Source organism: Sinocyclocheilus rhinocerous, unplaced genomic scaffold, assembly GCF_001515625.1.
Source record: "Sinocyclocheilus rhinocerous isolate Xijiao unplaced genomic scaffold, SAMN03320098_v1.1 scaffold2199, whole genome shotgun sequence".
In the NCBI taxonomy this organism is placed as follows: Eukaryota; Metazoa; Chordata; class Actinopteri; order Cypriniformes; family Cyprinidae; genus Sinocyclocheilus; species Sinocyclocheilus rhinocerous.
In genome coordinates, this window is record NW_015659020.1 from 1055988 (window position 1) to 1076992 (window position 21005).

At 36.7% G+C, this 21005-nt stretch overlaps 1 protein-coding gene across 1 annotated transcript in view; it reads right to left on the bottom strand.

The window, feature by feature from the left end:
* The window catches only part of hmcn2 (hemicentin 2), an 86131-nt gene that overhangs the window by 34470 nt on the left and 30656 nt on the right, over positions 1-21005 (bottom strand). The window contains exons 17-34 of the mRNA XM_016531809.1: positions 20395-20490; positions 20182-20309; positions 19929-20073; positions 18728-18840; positions 17172-17331; positions 16940-17099; positions 11753-11880; positions 10893-11138; positions 10476-10559; positions 5293-5490; positions 4792-4922; positions 4154-4301; positions 3863-3989; positions 3625-3782; positions 2222-2500; positions 1998-2140; positions 1202-1352; positions 892-1122 (exon numbers count right to left, since the gene is read on the bottom strand). Coding sequence (XP_016387295.1) covers positions 892-1122; positions 1202-1352; positions 1998-2140; positions 2222-2500; positions 3625-3782; positions 3863-3989; positions 4154-4301; positions 4792-4922; positions 5293-5490; positions 10476-10559; positions 10893-11138; positions 11753-11880; positions 16940-17099; positions 17172-17331; positions 18728-18840; positions 19929-20073; positions 20182-20309; positions 20395-20490 — 2826 coding nt within the window. The remainder of the gene's footprint in view (positions 1-891; positions 1123-1201; positions 1353-1997; positions 2141-2221; positions 2501-3624; positions 3783-3862; positions 3990-4153; positions 4302-4791; positions 4923-5292; positions 5491-10475; positions 10560-10892; positions 11139-11752; positions 11881-16939; positions 17100-17171; positions 17332-18727; positions 18841-19928; positions 20074-20181; positions 20310-20394; positions 20491-21005) is intronic.

Genomic DNA, 21005 nt, shown 5'->3' on the forward strand with positions numbered 1-21005 from the left:
GTTACTCTAATTGGTCAAACTTTGGTTTAATTATTTAATTTTTGTCTTGCCATATCATTTATTGTTCGCTACTGTGTTGCTATTCTAGTCTGGCCATTTCCTGAAGAAGAATAAAAATCCGATCTATATGATGTAATGAATAAAACCATTTTTTTAATTATCCAAAGTTTAATGGTGTTGTTCTCTTATTCGAATTATAAATTATATAACTAAACAAATTGTCATCGCATCATCCTAAGCAGTGTGGTGAATTATTATTGCTCATTATTGTCTATAGGCTATTTTAGTCATTTAAATAGCATGGGTTATCTTAATATATTGATTAATGACATTGTATTATAATATATTACACCACCCAAATATCTAGGCTACTACCTTCTAATTTACGTTGTAAGTGCAGGCTTTTTTTTTAAGCTTAGGCTACTGACCGTTATTGATTAGTGTAGCCTGCATTAAAAAAGTATTGAACATAAAACAACAGGATAAAAATATAGTTGATGACTAGACATAATCATTTCATGACTCTAGACACTTCTTTGTGAAGACAGTGGCATAATACAGTGAAATAATATGTTCTTTAGCCATATAAATATAGTTGTCATGTGCGTGGGTAAAATTTACCCGCTGGCGCTTTTAGGTATACAGCGACCTCTGGCGGTTCTAGTGTTAAGCAAAAAATCAGCACATCAAAATGATTTCTGAGGGATTATGTGAGACTGATGACTGGAGTAATGATGCTGAAAATTCAGCTTTGCCATCACAGGAATAAATTACATTCTAAGATGTATTTAAAATATATATGTCAAATTGTAACAATATTTCAATATATGTATATTTAATAAAGCTTATTTACTGACTCATGTCACCAAAATAACATTTCACTCCACTCACCAGGTAACAACACAACTCCATCTGAGCTGGTAAGTTGCCTGCCTTGTCTGTACCAGCTGAGTCGAGGAGGAGGAATAGCATTGCTCTCACAGGACAGACTGATGGAGTGTCCCAGTACCACCTCTCGTCTTTCAACCATCCCTTCAGTGCCGTCAGGATCCTCTTCATCTTCTCTCTCCCCCAGTGAGAAACCAGCAGCAAAATGTATTACCCGGTGAAAGATTGGAGGAACTGAGGAGGTAGCTCAAGAAACAATCATTAATATCTACACCTATCAACTGAAGTTAATGTGTGTATAATTTGCACTGACCCTGTATAATCAGGTGGAAGTCTCTCTTGTCCTCTCCAGCAGAATTGGTAACCACACATGTGTACTGGCCCTCGTGAGACAACATGGCATTCTCGATGAGGAGCATGTGACCGTTCACTCTCAGACCGGTGTGTGTATTCCCATTTAATAGCTGTGGAACATGAATAGAGAGTGTTTGAATATGACTGTTTCATTCATTCCTCCTCAAAAGATGATTAGAAGAGCCCAGGAACGATTTCTGGCCCAGATCCTTCCTGGACATGAGCTGCTGCGGCTCAGAAGAATATTCCTTGCTTTCATTTTAATTTCTTGTTTCATTCCTTGAATTAATTTTAACTAGGCAATCAAAGAAGAAAGCAAATAAAACAGCATCTTTTCAATATAAACTGTATAGTCCAACAACACAAAAAAGTGACTGTATGAGTGAATAATTTAATCACTATTTAAACAAATGTATTCAAACACACTGATTTATCCAGGAATGAAACAAGGGACTATATTTATGTTTGAGTCATTGAATCATTCATTCAACCAATGCATTTAAAATTGCTGCTTCTCCAGATCCTCAAATACATGTTGTTCAGTGACTTGATCGTGCTTTTGTTTTGTTTGGAAATATTTTTGTTGGAGGAACAAAAATACACTTTAACTGTGTTAAAAATGTAAGTGACTCAATATTATCTTCTTGTTCATTCATTGACTGTTGCGTAAAAAGCAATATGACACTCACAATCATGCAGTATGGTCTAGACATAACTATGGAACAACCTGAGAGACATAAAACAGATATACGGACCTGTCCATCTTTAAACCATTGTGTGACAGGCTCTGGAAAGCCTTTGGCCAGGCATGACAAAGTCGATGTCCCATTAATTCTCACTTTCTCTTCTCTTCTGCCAAAGCTGAGAGTCGTAGAATCCCCCTCAATCTGTGGAGGTACTGAGGAAATGGCACAGTATTAATCTTTGACAAAAACAAACAACCTTTAGCTATGTAAATCTCTTTACCTTGCATACCTACCCATAATTCTTAGTGTGTGGTGTCTGTGTGCTGTTCCAGCCAGGTTAGTTGCTCGGCAGGTGTAGGTGCCTGCATCCTCACCACGGGCCGCAGCCACACGCAAAGACTGTCCACCCTGTGTGTACGTGAGCTGAGGGCTGGACACAATGGGCTGGTTGTCCTTTAGCCAGGTGATAGTGGGAAGTGGGATCCCCTCAACTTCACAGTGAAGAACAGCAGGGAAGCCCAGAACGACAGTCACCTCTGAATTCTCACCGGCATCACGAATCATGGGAGCAGCTGTGAAAAGACCGAGAATAAAGATTGGATAAGAACTGGATGAAAGTAAAGATGAAGAAAACGTGGGTGTTGGGAACTGAGAAATTTCCATCAAAATATATATAAGAAAATTCAAATGTCACTTCTAAGTAAATCAAATACATACAGTAACTAGCAGAGTTTGATTCCCAAATGTGACCCTGGACCACAAAACCAGTCATAAGGGTCAATTTTTTGAAATTGAGATTTATACATCATATGAAAGGTGAATAAATAAGCTTTTCATTGATGTATATGGTTTGTTAGGATAGGAAAATATTTGACCGAGATATAACTATTTGAAAATCTGGAATCTAAGGGTGCAAAATCAAAATATTGAGAAAATTGCCTTTAAAGTTGTCCAAATGAAGTCCTTAGCAATGCATATTACTTATCAAAAAATTAAGTTTTGATATATTTACGGTAGAAAATTAACAAAATATCTTCATGGAACATGATCTTTACTTAATATCCTAATGATTTTTGGCATTAAAAAAATCGATAATTTTGACCCATACAATGTATTTTTGGCTATTGCTACAAATATACCCAAGTGACTTAAGACTAGTTTTGTGGTCCAGGGTCACAAATGAATGACTCTAATAATTCTGTTCATTTAGTGAATCAAAACCATACACTAGAATCAGTCTGGTCTTATTATTCAAAGAATCAGTCTTATGATTCATTTTTTTAGTAAAACAAAACCATAGAGCACAACCAGTGTAGTTTGATTCTTGAACAAATGATTCTTATGATTCAGTTCTTTTATTTTATTATATCAAAATTATAAAATGAAACCAGTGTAGTCAAATTCTTGAACGAATGACTCTTATTATTCAGTTCTTTTTTAGTGAATCAAAACTATTCAGCACAACCAGTATAATCAAATTCTTGAATGATGATTCTTATGATTCAGTTGTTATAAGTGAAACAAAACAATACAGCACAAACAGTGTAGTCTGACTGATTCCCAAATGAATGACTCTTATAATTTGTTTATTTTTAATGAGTCAAACACATATGGCTTAGAATTCATTACATAATCAAGGAAACAGTAATAGGACCTGGAATAAGAATTGTTTAATTCCTTATGATTTCCACCGTACCTTGTACGTTCAGCCTCAACTGCCGTGTCTGAGTCCCAGCGTTGTTACTGGCCATACACAGATATAGGCCACGATCCCTCGGCCTGACAGACTTGACTCTCAAAACCTGCCCCTTCTCCAGAAACTCCACATGAGGGTCTCCATTAGGGGATAAAATTCTGAGAAAGGTTGTGAAGAGCTCACATGAGCACAAAAGCTGGAAGACAGCAGCATGTAATTGTGTGTGTCATTGACTCACTCTCCATCATGACTCCATTCCACTGTAGGCAGTGGGCGGCCACTAACTCTGCACTGCATGTCCACTTCCTGCCCTGCCATGACAGTCATTTCCTGCACTCCTGAGGTGCCTGAAATTACTGGTGGAGCTAAACGTACACACCAGGACATATAAATATAAATGAGAAACTAAAGTATTCAATTAGTATCAAATGTTACAAGCTAAATACAAAAACAAAGCCTAATATTTAGCCTTTGTTCCATACACCTCAAGGTTACTTTAAATTACACAGCTTGTCGGTCTATATTTCACCTTGTACTTCAATAATATACTCCCTCCTGGCTTCCCCAGCAGAGTTCTGGGCAGTGCAGGAAAAGTGGCCAGCGTGATCATGCTGAACACGGTAAATCTTTAAAAGTCTTTTTCCATTCTGCAGATACACCCCTGGAGTCTCCAATACCTAGAAGCACAGAGCGGGTAATTGATTTCCAAGAGTAGCGGCCAAGATTTGTGATGAATTTTATGGCCACTAGGTGGCACTATGTTACCATTACACTGGAGGAGAGTCAAACAGGTAGTAAAATAAAATTAAAATAAAATAATTATATAATAGTATTGCATGGCTCTCTGGATTATTTGGCATTCTGCAAATATTTTTGTATAATGACAGTTAAACGATATATTTGACCATTGCCCCAGGCAACCATTTTAATACATCATGCTAGATTTATGTCTCTCACATCACTCTGCAGTAAAATTAATATTCCATGTTAATTTAAATATTTATTTGGAAAGCAGCTGTGTAATTCTGGATAATTAATCCATTTTATGATGGGGTCCTGATAACCCTGTTGGGTTTTATTTTGCGATAATGACAGGGTGACTATACATTACTTGTCATACAAAAATCTTTATGAAAAATCACCATGCATGAGGAAACCTTAACCTACAGGTCTGTTGTCTTTAGTCCAGGAAATGGTTGGGGTTGGGATACCGAAAGCATCACATCCCAGTGTGAGGGGCTGCTTCAGTGTGACCGTCAGATTCAAAGGCTGCCCATCGTCTTGGATCTCTGGTGGAACTAGATTTGTGAGACGAAGAAATCATTCAGCATAATTCAATCCAGCACTAAACCCTGACAGTAATTTGTTTGTATTTAATTAGGCATGTAATCAAGCAATGAAAAGTCTTCAAATAAATCTACTGTAAGTGCCTACTCTAAAACAACACAAACCAGAAATGTGTTCCTATTAACTTCTATGTACACTATACAGGATAAATTAACAGTCACCAATACAAATGTGTAAATCTTGCACACATTAAACACATTATTGTTTCGTAATTTGTAATCCAAAATTCAGTGATTATAACATTTTATATATTAGACTAAATAGACATTAATTAGACATAATAAAGCTATTAGCCATGTGGAAATGCTGCAAAAGTCTCACCATTGACCTTTAGCCTGGTCTTCCTCTCCACTGATCCTGCTTCATTACTGGCCACACACTTAAAATCTCCACTGTGACTGGCCGAAGCTGAGCCAATCACCAGCGAGCCATTCTCAGCCAAAGACACACCGTGCTCCGATCGCTCCATATGGACCTCCAGGCCATTTTTGAACCATCGCACCCAAGGAGCAGGAGACCCTAGCCAGGGGATGACAACAGCAAAAGAACAAATGAGATAGAGAAACAGTATGTGTGAAAGAGAAGACATCGATCAGAAAAGACAGAATCACAATTCCCTGTGCACAATGAACACACGGCTCGCCAGACCTTAAAAACAAGACCAGATATCCATCCATCTGACAGAGAGGCAACAAAGAGCAGAAACAAAGAGGATACCAGTAAATTTCTTTCCTCAGAAGTGGATCAGCCGATGTCCTGTCAAACAGTACTTCAAGGTGAAACGCACCGAGTGAAGATGCCAGACACAGTATATCAGAAGAGAACTGATCAAGCGTAAGAACACCAGATTTATAGCTCAAAGACAAAAGTCAAGAGACTTCAGGACAGCAGTAAGGGGAGTAGTTCAAACACACCAATGAGGTCCTATATCAGCCTCCAAGACCCCTTTAACAGATGTGTGATGAACTTTACTAGGTTAGCTTTAAGTGACGGGGCAGGGGGTAACCTTGTAGTTGTTTTACAGTCAACTCTTAAACCTCCTCAAAGGCCATCTGGGCAGGAATGACAGATACTGAGAAGTGTTTATTTGTGTTTGGTTTCACCCAGAGCACTTTAGATTAAACTCTCCCATGTGACATGCAGAGTCTATAGTGGTGGAAGGAATATACTGTAATAAGGATTTTTTTTTTAAATACACGAAAAGAGGCCCAAAAGAAGTATTTAGACACATTTGGACATTCTGAACTATTAAGAATAGTTCATCCAAAAAAGAAAATCTGTTGTCAAGTTCTCACTCTTCAAACTTTGGTTAATCTTCAAAACGTATATGAATAAGACATTTTTAATGAAACCTCAGAGGTTTCTGAGGTTTTCCTTCATTGAAATTCCAGGTAACCAAAATGTGGAAGATCCAAATAGGCATCATAAAAAAAATCCATATGAATCACGCAGTTTAATCCAAGTCTTGTGAAGAGAAACAATCACTTTTATATGATCAGATTTATAAAACAGATCTCCTCCTTGTGTCGTTTTAAAACTGTGACTTTTTTCTTCTGTGAAACATAAAAGGCATTTTGAAGAATTTCTTAGTGTTTTTCTATTCATACAATGAAAGTGTCCACTGTTGTTTTGAACCCCGGCCCACTGAAAAGCGTGCTGAAAAGCATGCTAAAAGAGTGCTCAGATCTAATCGATACAGATGAATGTGAATCTAGAAACATTTTATTGTTTGTTGTACATATTGCAGCAGTTTGGAAATGAAACATCCAGTCAGTAGCACTAAAAGATTACTGCTCTATCATGTTTGAAAATAATGCACCGCCTACACTACACCTTACACCGATAGATAAAACAAAACCAATCGTGAGATAAAAACCCATTGGCTACAGCAACCATCCCATTTTAGCTTACCTCTACAAGTTTTTTAAATCTTTTATCATGACTTGTGTTTCACGGGACTTGTACCTTCACATCAGGTACAACCATACCAGGTGAGCTACCAAGCAATTTTACTACATCAGAAAAGTTGTTTACTGCCACTAGTGTTAATCTTAGATGGAAACTGCAGTGAATTTTATGTACAGGTATGGTTTTGGATCTTTGCAAAAATGTTGGTAAATGCACCTTTTTCCAAGGAGCCTATATTGACAAAAAGCAATTGAAACATCCTCAAAATATCTTCTTTTCCACAGAAATAAACAAGCCACACAGGTCTGAAATGACATGAGGTTGTGACAGAACATATCAAACCAGCTGTCATGCAAATAAATGACTTGCAACCAACTGAGGCCAAATTCACACAGGTGTCTTATTAGAGTAACTAATAGTTTGTCACATTAACTATCCACTAATGTTTTAACTACAAAGTATATAAATGCTGTTTGTCTTCACTTTCTTACAAGCTTTTTAGTGAAGGATTTTATTTCAAATGCGTGTTTGTGCTAGCTTTAAAATAAATGTCACTTGGTGTAATAATTTATTTCGTAATTCAAAGATATTCATACTTTAAGTGCATCTTAAGTGTCCAAATACTTTTAGGGGCCGCTGTATACAATAAGTCAGCCACTTTTTTTTTTAACAAGCCAATCAGAATTCAAGGGAAAAGAACTCCCAGAGCAGATGTCTACAGTCATAATGTTTGGATTGATTGTTTTTGTGACTTAAAGAATGGTGTGCAGCTGGTCCTGTTTACATTACAGGATAACATTAGGAGCAGTTTATTTGTCAGAAATCCCTTGAACAATACTTCAGATGATGCACGTTATAAAAAGAGTCTTGTGTGTGTTCCTTCCGTGGGGTCATGTCTTTCAGTGCAAGCCAGATTAAATGGATCGATCTGAAAAGGACAGACTTGGGGAAAGAACTCCCAGAGCAGATGTCTACAGTCATAATGTTTGGATTGATTGTTTTTGTGACTTAAACAATGGTGTGCAGCTGGTCCTGTTTACATTACAGGATAACATTAGGAGCAGTTTATTTGTCAGAAATCCCTTGAACAATACTTCAGATGATGCACGTTATAAAAAGAGTCTTGTGTGTGTTCCTTGGGTGGGGTCATGTCTTTCAGTGCAAGCCAGATTAAATGGATCGATCTGAAAAGGACAGACTTCCTCACTCCTACTCCTTTTGGCACATGTCTTCTTTATCTAACACACCTGTAGGACTGAGGAATTCTGTTATAAGAAAACAGTGTGTGTTCTATACAGATGTTAACATTTTTAAATGTATGCGCCACTAACACAATCAAAATTATGATTGTTTGCAAACAAACTAAAATTATGCAGTTGTTCTCAGCCAGGGGCCCAGGTCCCACTACGTCTTAAAATGATCTGAGTTTGGTTATATTAACATAATCTTAATTAAAATGCTAAAAAATTTTTTTTTAAAAATGCTAAAAATTTAAAATAAAGATTTGTTTTTGTTTTTAATCAACTTTTTGCTTTTGTTCAGCAAGGACGTATTACATTCATCAAAAGTGATAATAAAGCATTCATATTTTTACAAAGATGTCTATTTTAAATAAATGCTATTTTTTACTTTTTATTCCTAATAGAATTCTGAGAAAAAAAAAGCATCACAATTTTCCACAAAAATTATGTTTTCAACATTGATAATAATAAGAAATGTTTCTCGAGCTGCAAGTCAACAATATATATTAAATCAGCAATATATATTAAAACAAAGTTATTTTAATAATATTTTACAATATCGCTGTATTTTTTTTTACAGCCTTAGTGAACATAAGAGGCTTGCCGACCCCAAACTTTTAGTGTAGAGTGAAATCATAACACAGCACCTATAAATCAACTGTAAAGGTTGTGTTTGAGGTAGCTCATTTCCTATGAAGTGTGATTATTAGGCATGTCACTTTATTTTACAGACAAGAACTTTCGCTGGAGCCTAATGATTACCGTCATCCGCCACCAAACATGCACGACAGCACAGCCGTTTGCACTTATTTACTGTCATATCTGTATTAAGTACCTCTCATTAAGTGCTACACAGATGTCTGAATTCTCAGTCGCCATAACAACATTAGAGATACAACACAAACACAAGAAAACAAACAGCAATTCAGCACAATTTCCACTTAATAGTAAGGATTACTTGACCATCTTTGCCCTGATTCAAGACAGACTGATAACCGCCTGTAAAAACGACCCATCAAACCCTTTCTTTCCCTGTACTCGCGCTCTTAGCCCTCCTCCTCTCCGCCAGCAACAGTCCCTAATTAGGATTCCTCTCCCAGTGGGCCATCGCATGCAGGAAAGCAGATGTGGCCCTCAGAGATAGAGGAGAAGAGTAGTGTTCCAGCTGCTGCGCACACACACATACACACACATCATGTCATATCCGCGACACGCAGGGTTGCCATGGCAGGTTTCCATCAAAACAACACCTATTAGCTTACAGTGTGCACGAGAAGAGCTGGGTATGTATCACTGTAGTGCGTTTCATAAACAGACACAGATTCACACTAAACACCTCTCACTTCTAGCAAATGAAGGCATATGACTTCCTTTCCAGGTCTGTTTATGTGAAACGAGCTGTTAAACCTGCACAAAGTGTTACCGAACGAAGATGTTGCCAGCAGCCAAAATGAGGTGGCGGTGAGAAAAGAGACCATATGGTGAGAGACAGCGGGAAAAAAACTGCGATGCCATGGGTAGAAATTTGCAGATTAAGAGGTGGTAATATTATAATAAGATCCCCTTTCTACGTCACAGGGGAGCGAAATCTGAGCGGCTCATTTTTTCACAAGCTTGCAGAGACAGGCTTACTAAAAAATTTACTGGGTTGATCTTTTTCACGTTTTCTGGGTTGGTACATGCAACGGGGACCCGATTATAGCACTTGGAAAAAGTCTGATTTTCATGATATGTCACCTTTAAAATACTTATATTCAGCAGGGATGCATTTATTTGAATTTCTATTTCCAATAAATGTTTAATCCATCCATATAGAAAATGAGAGAGAGAGAGAGAGAGAGAGAGAGAGAGACTACAAATAGCTTGTTATCGATAAACTGACCTAAATTTCAGATATATTTTGCATCCATTATATGATACAGTCTACAGTTCAGCCTAAAATAAGAGAAATAAAATCTGACTTTACATAAATATATATGTTGAATAAATCTGGAAACGCAGAGAAAATTAAATAAGCCTAACTTGTTTAAAATGTCATTTTGCTCAAAAAGATAAACTTAGACCAATATAGATTTCCCTGCTGGTTTGGGGCTGGTTTATGCTGGTTTCGTGCTGGTCTTGCTGAATGGGCACAGTCACACTGTTTAATAGCACAACTTTTCTTAAAAAGCTAGTGAAGTTGGTTAACAAAAGATGTTTTGGTTGTACACTAACACCTCAAATTACATTTAGTCTTTCAAAACATTTGTTTGTCTTACAAATGGGATTAAACCAAACATTAATTAACCCACGGAAGTAGAGAAGAAAATACACCACAAATACAGTAATAGTGACAAGCTAAGCTAGTTTACTTACCTCTTGCAGGGCAAGGGATGAGCACTCTGCTGTTAGCCACAGTCTCAATGATGGTCTCTCCATTTGTCTTGAAATAGGGGCCCTCTGTAACCACATACAGTAATTATACTAGAGTCAAGCAATTTGAAGAAGTACTTACATGACACAGTACTAACATAAAGTACAAGGTTAACATAAAAAGCCCAAAGCCAAAGCTCAACTCAAGGGTCAGAGTGGAGAGCACAGGAACACAGGGATAAGTGATTTGTGACCAAATCCACTGGTTTACACACTCATGTTTAGTCATAATTTACATTGGCTGGGGATAATGATATATTGCCTTCCTTAAATGTTTTGGTTTCCAAAGAGTTCTTTGTGCGATGACAAATGTTTACAGTTGAACAATGCAATTCTTGCAGTTTTGCTCAACAGACATACCTAAAATGTTCAGAACAATCTCGATGGTCTCTTCTCCAGCACTATTCTTGGCTACACAACTATACGTGCCGCTGTCCGAGTGCTGGACCGCCTGGATCTTCAGCATCCTGTCACTGCCCACAAGAAGTCCGTTATGAAGCCAGCTGATCTGAGGGCTTGGCTCTCCTTGGACCACACATGGCAACACCACCGTCTGGCCAATCAGAGCCTTAAGAGACGAAGGTGCTGGCTGAATCCTTGGTTTAGCTGTTAGGATAAATCCAGTACAAAAAAAGTCTGGTTTCTATGTTGTTTGGTTACAGGAAATTGAATTCTAGAATTTGAAGAATGTAAATGACTACAAAGACCACACTATCCTCTTTATGCACTACCATCCAAAAGTTTGAGTTCAGCAAGATTTTTTTATGCTTTTGAAAGATCTCATGTTCACCAAGGCTGCATTTACTTGATACAAATACAGCAAAAACAGTGAAATATTAACTGTTTAATAACTCTTTTCTATTTTAAAATGTAATTTATTCTTTGATGACAAAGCGGAATTTTCAGCAGCCATTATTTCAGTCTTCAGTGTCACATGATGCTTAAGAAATCATTCTAATATGCTGATTTGCTGCTCAAACAACATTTCTTATCATAATCAATGATGTAAAATAATGATGGCAATACTATCACTATATCATAGTTCTACCACAGCATTTTTTTTGTTAAAAGATCAAATTTCATTGTCAAACCTCAAAAGAGATGTTGTCATTGAAAGGATGAATAATTGTATGAACTATGAACACTCCCAAAATCTGCATTCTATTTCATGTATTTTAAGAGTTTTTCCATAGATAAATCCTGCAATTATTGGATTGTACCTTGTACTTGCAAATTGTAGGTGAGTGAGACGTTGCCAGCTGGGTTAGCAGCAGAACAGGTGTAGAATTTACTGTCTATCAGCCTGACATCACTAATCTTCAGAGAACCAGACGGCAGAATGGTGAACCTGCGTATGAAGAGGTCAAAAGTCAGGTGTTGAGGTCAAAAGAGGCATGTTTTAGAGTAAATGTGTCTGTTAAAGAATACGTGTTGTGTATATGAATGTGTGGTCTTGTGTATATGCATACAAGCTGGTTTCTAACTTGCGCAATTGAAACAGATTGAGAAAATCAGCATGGTTTCATTTGGATCGTAATCTTTTGAACATTTGCTTAGCAACTTTATTATGGCAACCCAAATACAAATACAACTAATAAATCTGAAAGGAAGCTACAAGCTACTATATTCAACAAACCCCCTTTGGGACAAAGTACTCCGCCTCCCACTTTTTTCTCACAAGTCTTGCACATGTGGCCTAATGCTGAGATCACTAAATAGTGGGTCACAGGCAAGATTCATACCTAAAATTGACTTCACACAGATTACACACAATTTCTAATGAATTAACAGAGTTCTAAAAGTTTTGTTCTAGAATTCATATCTAAACTGCAAAGAAGCGGAGCAAAAATGCTCATGTGAACGCAGTTGTTATAATGAAGCATTTGATTTATAATAAAAAATATTTTTATTTTTTATAATTCCTGATTCTATGCTAGATTAAGCAGCACTCTTCAAGAGAATATTTTGACTTCTTTACCTTTTATTTCAAGGCATTATGTCTGTAAATGGCTGCTAACTTGAACATGTACAGTGTATATTTCTGAAAGAGCATCAGTTTCAGAGTGAGTATTTCGTTCTTTCTTTGTTCTGTACAAAGTATTATGGCTACCAACTTGAAAGTTTACAGTCAATATTTCTGAAAAACATCAGTTTTGGAGTGACTGTTTCTTTCATTCCGTGTGTGTGTGTGTGTGTGTGTGTGTATGCTTATAAATCATATAGAGAGTTTTTTCGAGAGAGTACAAATGCACAAAGTTTCCTGTAAGGGGTAGGGTTGGTGTAGGGCAATAGCACATACAGTTTGTACAGTATAAAAACCATTAATGTCCCCACAATTCACAAAAACAAACATGTGTGTGTGTGTGTGTGTTTTCGTTTTCGCTAACTTGAAAATTTACAATGAATATTTCTGAAATAACATCGGTTTGGAGTGACTGTTTCTTAATGCTTTGTAAAAATAAAAAGAATGTAAGGCTGACGACTTGAAAATGTACAGTAAACATTCATGAAATGCACAATACTTTTTTCATTTCTCATTTCTCTGCCACACAACATACTGGCACCTAAAACATGTATGTAAATTTAGAGATTTCAAGACTGTCGAATACCTGTGATTTGATATTGATTAATTGTACATTTTTAGGTTTAGGTTCAAAACCACCAAACACATTCCAACAAACAACTAATTCTAGTTGGATCAGTGTGTTAATCCTGTTGTGGCAGTTTGAACCAGCCTGAACCAACACATGTATACATGCTGGCACAATTGGACTGTGGGTTATTAGGGTAATCAAGAGTGCTGGAATGGGCCAGAAAGAGAAAGAGAAAGAGAAAAAGGAGAAAGAGGCTAAATTTTTTAAAAAGCAGTTCACAGTCAGATAAAGCTCCAAACTCACAAAGGTTAAAGCAAGCACTGGTGCCCCCTAACATCCCTACAGCCACCTGATTCTAGATTAAACACACTTTCCACACACAATCTTCTTTCCTGTGTGGCAGATGTCTCTGGAGTGGCGTGTTATTCTCGTCAGGCAGACTGAGACGTCGACATGCTGTTTTATGAGACAGGAAGCTCCTGGAGACTCAAACATTATGCAGGCTACACTTCTTCCTTTGTGACTATCACTAAAAACACACACACAGGTCTCATTCCTTGCTTTACCAGGAATACAGTGTCTCAACATTCCAGTAATTCCCTGCTTTCACAGACAGACCACATTACCTAATCCTAAAGCTGTCATCCATAAATCCTTGCAATATCTATCTGCTGCATCCCTCTGACTAATGCCAGATCCCAGCACGCTTCTCTTTCTGATCCCTACACTTCCAGCCCCACTGCCATCATCAGTTTACTAAGCAAATACATCAACCTCGATGTAATGAACTTCACATCTGTTTTCCATTCAACCTCATGTGATTTTACACCTTGCATTTCTGTATGCAAGTCCACAGGTCCATAATGACTGGGAAAGAAAAAAAACCTTTTCTGCAACACATGCTTTTACAGGTTTTTGGTCTGATCTTAATTTGATAAAGCCAAAATCATTAAAACATTTGCGGCATAATGTTGATCACCACCTAAAATAATTGGTAATTGTCTTTCAAAAAGACTCCAAAATGGGGCTTACAATGAAGTGAATGGGGCTTTTAGAGGATTTAAAAGCAGTAATGTGAAACTTATAATTTTATAAAAGCACCTATTAAAACGTGTGTATTATTTGAGCTGTAAATCTGTTTAAATCATTTTTTACAGTCGTTTTAGGGCTTACATTATGTTGTCAAGGTAACAAAGTTGTAAAATTGGATATAGCTTCACATAGAAAAGCTTAGTAGTCTTATGTTTTTTTTCTTACTAAAATCATGTTAACACGAATATTGTTGATGTCTTGTGGCTGTACTATTGAAACACTAAGTATTGTATTGAGTAATGTTTACAGACTGGCGTCATTCACTTCCATTGCGAGTGACTCATGTAACCCAGATTTTTGTAACCCAAATGATATCGATTGAGCTAAACAGATATTAAACCTGGAATATTTCTTTAAAAGAAAGCAAAAATGTCAACATTAGCCAGTATAAGAGAGTCTTATCTCCAGTTACTTTTACTATGTGACATCATTGTACTCCTGGGTAGTTTACGATCTGGCCTATGATAGATCACTACAATTAAAAACACACAGCTATATCCAACACTCTCAAAACATGAAATCAGTGAGAAAAAAGATGCCTGCAGATGATGCTTTCACTTAAGCCAAATAAATGCAAAGCATCAGTCCATCAGGATGAAATCTATTGCGTCTCCTTCATAACAGAGCACCGGTGGCTCTTGCTGAAACCAAGCTGGCTCTAGTTCTTGTCCAAGGGAGTTAGAATGAGGTAAGAGAAGTCAGCTGGGGTGAATTTTGACACAGCTGAAGCCTTTTATAGATGGCTACATCACCTCACCAAGGCCCATTCCTTCACAGCAAGAAAATTTCATCACTCATCAGGACATATTTTTGCCATTTATTATGTACTATAACAACACTGTTCTAAAAGCAAAAACTTCGGTTGAAAATACCACATCATTTTCGGCTTCATGAACCAGGTTTTGTGGCACTGTCAACTGTGGAGTATCTAAAGCAGTGTTTCTCAACCCTGGTCCTGGGCGCCCTCCAACACTGCACATTTTGTATGTCTCCCTTATCTGACACACCCATTTCAGGTCCTGGAGTTTCTTTTAATGAGCTAATGAGTTGAATCAGGTGTGTTTGATTAGGGAGACACACAAAATGTGCAGTGCTGGGGGGCGCCCAGGACCGGGGTTGAGAAACACTGATCTAAAGGAACACAATTAATGAGCACATTTGGTCTTTGACCTTAGGCTGTTTGGCAAGTTATGTTTAAAAATATAAACAGAAAACTGGGCACCTTTTACCAAAAGCACGTGCCAGAATTGTTTAACATGTCCTTTCACACAAATTGTGTACCTCAAGATTTTTGTCTGTCACTATACACTTTGGGACCAGGACAATTTCTGTCAAATTCTGTCATATACACCCTCATGTCCTTCCAAACCTGCATGATTTTTTTTCTTATATGGAAAATTTTTTACAGTCCTTAATATGGGCCAAATTTGACAGGTGGGCTTAGTTTCTTAGGATAATAGATGGGTTAAGTGAGAAAATGTGGACAAATGGAAAAATACACTACTGTTTAAAAATCAGTACGATTTTTTTTATGTTTTTGAATGAAGTCTCATGTTCATTCAAGGATTTAATCGAAATACTGTAAAAAAAATAAATTAAAAAAATAATATTGTGAAATAATATTACAAATTAAAGGTGCCATAGAATGGAAAACTGTATTTACCTTGGCATAGTTGAATAATAACAGTTCTGTACATGGAAATTACATACCGTGAGCCTCAAACACCATTGTTTCCTCCTTCTTATGTAAATCTCGTGCAAGCAAAAGACCACTGAAAAACAGGCGAATCAGAACATAACACCGACTGTGACGTTACAGTCGGGATCACTAATAGTTACGCCCCCAACATTTGCATATACCCGCCCATGTTCTATGCCAGTCGCCAGCCGAACCTGCACAGCAGAATCATCAGAAGTTCTGCAGGTATTGTGAAGAAACAAGCGAGGATAATAGCGAAAATGGCAGATCATGGAAATAAATGTTATGTTCTTTAAAATATTGTATCAATGCATTCTATGGCACCTTTAAAATAACCGTTTTCTATGTAAATATATTTTAAAATGTAATTTATTCCTGTGATGCCAAAGCTGAATTGTGACCCTGGACCACAAAACCAGTCACAAGGGTCAGTTTTTTTAAATTGAGATTTATACACCATCTCAAAGCTGAATAAATAAGCTTTCCATTGATGTATGGTTTGTTAGGATAGGACAATATTTGGTTGAGATACAACTATTTGAAAATCTGGAATCTGAGGGTGCAAAAAAAATCAAAATATTGAGAAAATCGCCTTTAAAGTTGTCCAAATGAAGTTCTTAGCAATGCATATTACTAATCAAAAATTAAGTTGATATTTACAGTAGGAAATTTACAAAATATCTTTATGGAACATGATCTTTACTTAATGTCCTAATGATTTTTGGCATAAAAGAAAAATCTATAATTTTGACCCATACAATTTATTTTTGGCTATTGCTAAAAATATACCCCAGCGACTTAAGACTGGTTTTGTGGTCCAGGGTCACAATTTAAGAAGTCATTACTCCAGTCTTCAGTGTCACATGATCCTTCAGAAATCATTCTAATATGCTGATTTGTTGCTTAAGCAGCATGTAGTTATATAAATGTATGAACGATAGTTTATGTTAGGTGTCTTCGTGAATTTATATAATCAATATGGTGTATGACAGGTACAACAGGACTGATTATTATTATCCTACCAGGCTGTGACGGGAGGTATCGGTTGCCCATTTCTGCTCCAAGTCACTAGAGGTGTAGGACTTCCATGAACTTCACATGGAAGGATGACCTCTGATCCAACCTCAGCTGCCATTTTAACCATTGCTTGTGACCCGTCAGCACCAACAATTCTTGGTTTGCCTATTAAAATGAGAGACTCAGAAAATACTTCTACACTAAATTTTTTTAGTAAATCATCCATATATTCCTCACTGTTAACACTCAGATGCATCTCTCTGCTGGTGTAGCCCACAGCACTGGTGGCGGTGCACACATAAACCCCTGCATCCTCCGTTGTGGGACTGGGGATGTACAGACTTCCATCAGCTGCCTCAAGAGGTGCAGACACAGGCCTGTTTGAGGGATCTCGACCCTGGTGAGAGAAGAAGTGCCTTTAAGTCATCCTGGGAAGTTTTGAGCTAGGAAGTCGTAATTACGATGTCAGGTCCGTTCAAATCACTTCGGTTGGAACAGGATGGCAATACACATTTTCTATATAAAATTCAAGAAGATTTTTCACTCTACATCTACAAAATGATGAATAAAGTATGTGCATTGGGTGTGTTTTCGATATTTATGATTTTAATGAAGGAACTGTAAATTTAATCATTACATCCATCTTATTTGCATCACAGAAGTAAGCTACTTTTTTTGAACTTTCGATTCATTAGCCGCTATAGGTAAATAACTAGAAGAATAACAAAGTGTAATAAACGGTAAAAATGTTTGCATAATAGACTGCTTTTGCACATCAGCTAAAATAACTGGAAGATTTAGATTTCAGCATGGAATACAAAATAAAAAAGGTAATTGCAGCTTTTTAGCTCACAATTTTGACTTTTTTTCTAACTCACTGTTCTGGCTTTCTTCTCAGAATTGCTAGTTATAACCTGGTTATAAGGTAATTGTGAGGTAACAACTTGCAATCTTGACTTTTTTTTCTCTCAAAATTGAGAAAAAAATTCAGAATTGTAAGATAAAATGTCACAATTACCTTTTTTTTTAAATTTAAAAGCTTCCATAGGAAGTGAATGAAACTGGTAGCTTTGCACATTAAAGTTACAAATGGCTGCACCTGCTCTTAAAAAAATAAGGTGGATATACTACAGTAATTGCACAATACACAACTTTATTTTACTGTAAAAAAACAACAAAAAAACATTTATTTTCATGAATTTACTATTAAAACAGATGATGCACCTATTGGGTTTGACATGTTTTCTCAGGGCTAAAAGAAAACCCAGAGTTTCCCAATCGCAATTAGGGCTTTGTGGTGACGTTCATGTGCATTCAACTTGTAAATACAATCTTTCCGACGTGACTTGAATGCACCACTGGAATGCACATCCTGTCTGAAACCTCTGAAGCGGCTTCTCAGGTTGAATCAGGCATTCCTCCTGCATATCCCCCAGTCCAAGATGACTTTAGCAGACCTTCTTTCATGTGACCAGAATAGCAATTTACATGCCTCGAGTGGATACTGCGGACAATACACCCCCAATCTATCGTTTTGTAAAACAGCGGTGGAAAACTTAACCTCCCATGACAGGGGCAGGCGGACGTGAGCATACATTCGTTTGAAAGACGATTGGGAAAGCCATGCATCAAAGATGAATGGGCTGCATCAGCACTTCTCCTGCCTCCATTATGCTAAATTATTCCAGCTAACTGTTTAGCAAGGTGTGATCTGTCACTATCTGTCACTGCTGGAAAGATGACCCAGCCAGAAGCACCATTACTGAAAAAAGACCACAGTAAGAGTGATGTACCTTGGACCAGACGATGGTGGGTTTGGGGACCCCACTTGCTTCACAGGACAGGGAGATGGGTGTGCCCTCGTTGGCTGTGTAGTGCAGAGGACCAGCCTTGATATCAGGAGGAGCTGCAAAAGTGGGTCAGAATAGCAGCTGTTCACGAGGCCTTAACAACCAGCGGTTCACAATTAGAACTTCACGCCAAAGATACTTCACAAGGAATCCAGCTTATCGCTTCTAAATATGAAATTCTAATATTAGCATCTATTTTAGCTTCATTAAGGACCAGATGGATTACTGTAATGCTGAACGTACTGCAAACTGATTTTCTTTATACATTTTTTGTTTTGTTTCCACTAATAATAAAAACAATCTTAAAATGAGATACGGGTTACTTCAGAAGTGAAAAATCATTTAATTAATCAGTATTTTGGATGTTTTTTTTTTTTTAGATATAACAAATCATAAGTTTTCAGAGAATACAGAAAATATATTTTAAGCATAAACCTCAATAATGTCCTTTTTTCATTTTCTTTATATTAATACATTTCTCTCTAAAAAAAAACTCTGAAAACAAGTGTATTAAGTTATATTTTAAAAATTTACATTTTTCAAGTAAATTTATCATGATATATAGATTGATTTTAGATGTTTGTTAATTGGAAAACACACCAAAATGTTAATAAAACTTGATTTTACTAATAAGTTGGATAAGCCATCATTTGTATTTTTATTAATTTATAGATTTTTATTTTCTCTTTCTTTCAATTTCATATCAATGTTTGTCTGATTAACATCTTTATTATTATTTAAATAGTATTAATTATTAACTATAATTGTAATTATATATTTTTCATGTATGGCATGTACGACTTCTGTAGCTTCAGTGTTCTTAAAGATTGTAGATGGAGACTCATGTTCTGACACATGTAATAAGAGAACCATTTTACCCGTTGCCATTAACGGTTCCCTTTTATGAAATATAAAATAAAGATTAAACATTTTTTATTAGCCGTTAGGTAATTAAACCATAAACTATGAGAGATTGTTTGAAACCAGTGTACTTCTTTTAATTTGGGTGTCTAAAAAAAACTTCATCTCCATCGTTCTTCTTCCATTATCTCCTCATTACACTCTTGCTATCATCACGCTGATAAATCTAGACGGTGAAAAAAAAATCAATTATACTCAATGATAACAGGCCCTGCCTACTAACCATGAACTTCCACTGTGACGGTTATATTGGCTGATCCTGCTACATTGATGGCTGTGCACACATATGTCCCAGCATCACCTGCTCCAGCTCTATCTACATGCAGACTGCCGTCACTCCTTAGAAAGACTCTTCCACCAACACGCACCTAGACACAGAGCGATCATACACAATAAAAGAATAAGCGTAAACGAAACATGTCCATTATTCCTGAATTTCAATTTCACACCTAGTAAGCGTCTCTCTCGTCACTCACTTGTTTTCCATTGTGCGTCCAGACTCTGTCAGGAAGAGGAATGCCATCTAATAACATACAGGGAAGGTTCAAAGGCTGACCGATCATCACTGTGACAGCTGGTGCACCTTGAGCTAATAATGGGGGTTCTGCAAACAGGACAGATAATTACTATGACAGTTTATGGTGATAATATTTGTAAAATTTGTTAAGGAGAACAATATATTTTCATACCTAAGCCAGTAACAGTGACTCTGGCAAGAGCCTTGATGGATCCAAACTGGTTTTTGGCCTCACAAACATAAACACCTTCATCATCAACCCAAACACCTGGAGGGAACAGAAGAACACTGATTAGAACATAAAGGACTCTTTTGTAATTTTTTCTTATAAACATGTCATTTCATACTTTAGTCATTAACAAACCATTGAGCTTAATTATAGTTTGCTGTTAATAATGTGAAATGGATGTGTGGTCGCTAATTAGCTCACATATGGATGTGTTTGTGTGTTTTTTGTTTTTGGTAACGGCTTTATTTCATTAATAAAGTGTCATCTTGACCTTTGCATCAAAGTCAGGATAAAAACAACATACAGAACATTCAGTCAGGAATGTGACTAGTTTAACGATACACACAAATAATAACCTACAATATTTTTCTAATGTCTGTTATTTTAGAGTCATATATATTGTGCATCACTGCTATAAATTAACTACTTTATCTATACTACTATAAGTACTATATCAGTTATAATCAGATATTAGAGATACTTGACATATCAATGAATATGTAGCAGCCAGTATTGGATCATTTAATTATGGATGCTCATTTCCAAATAAATGC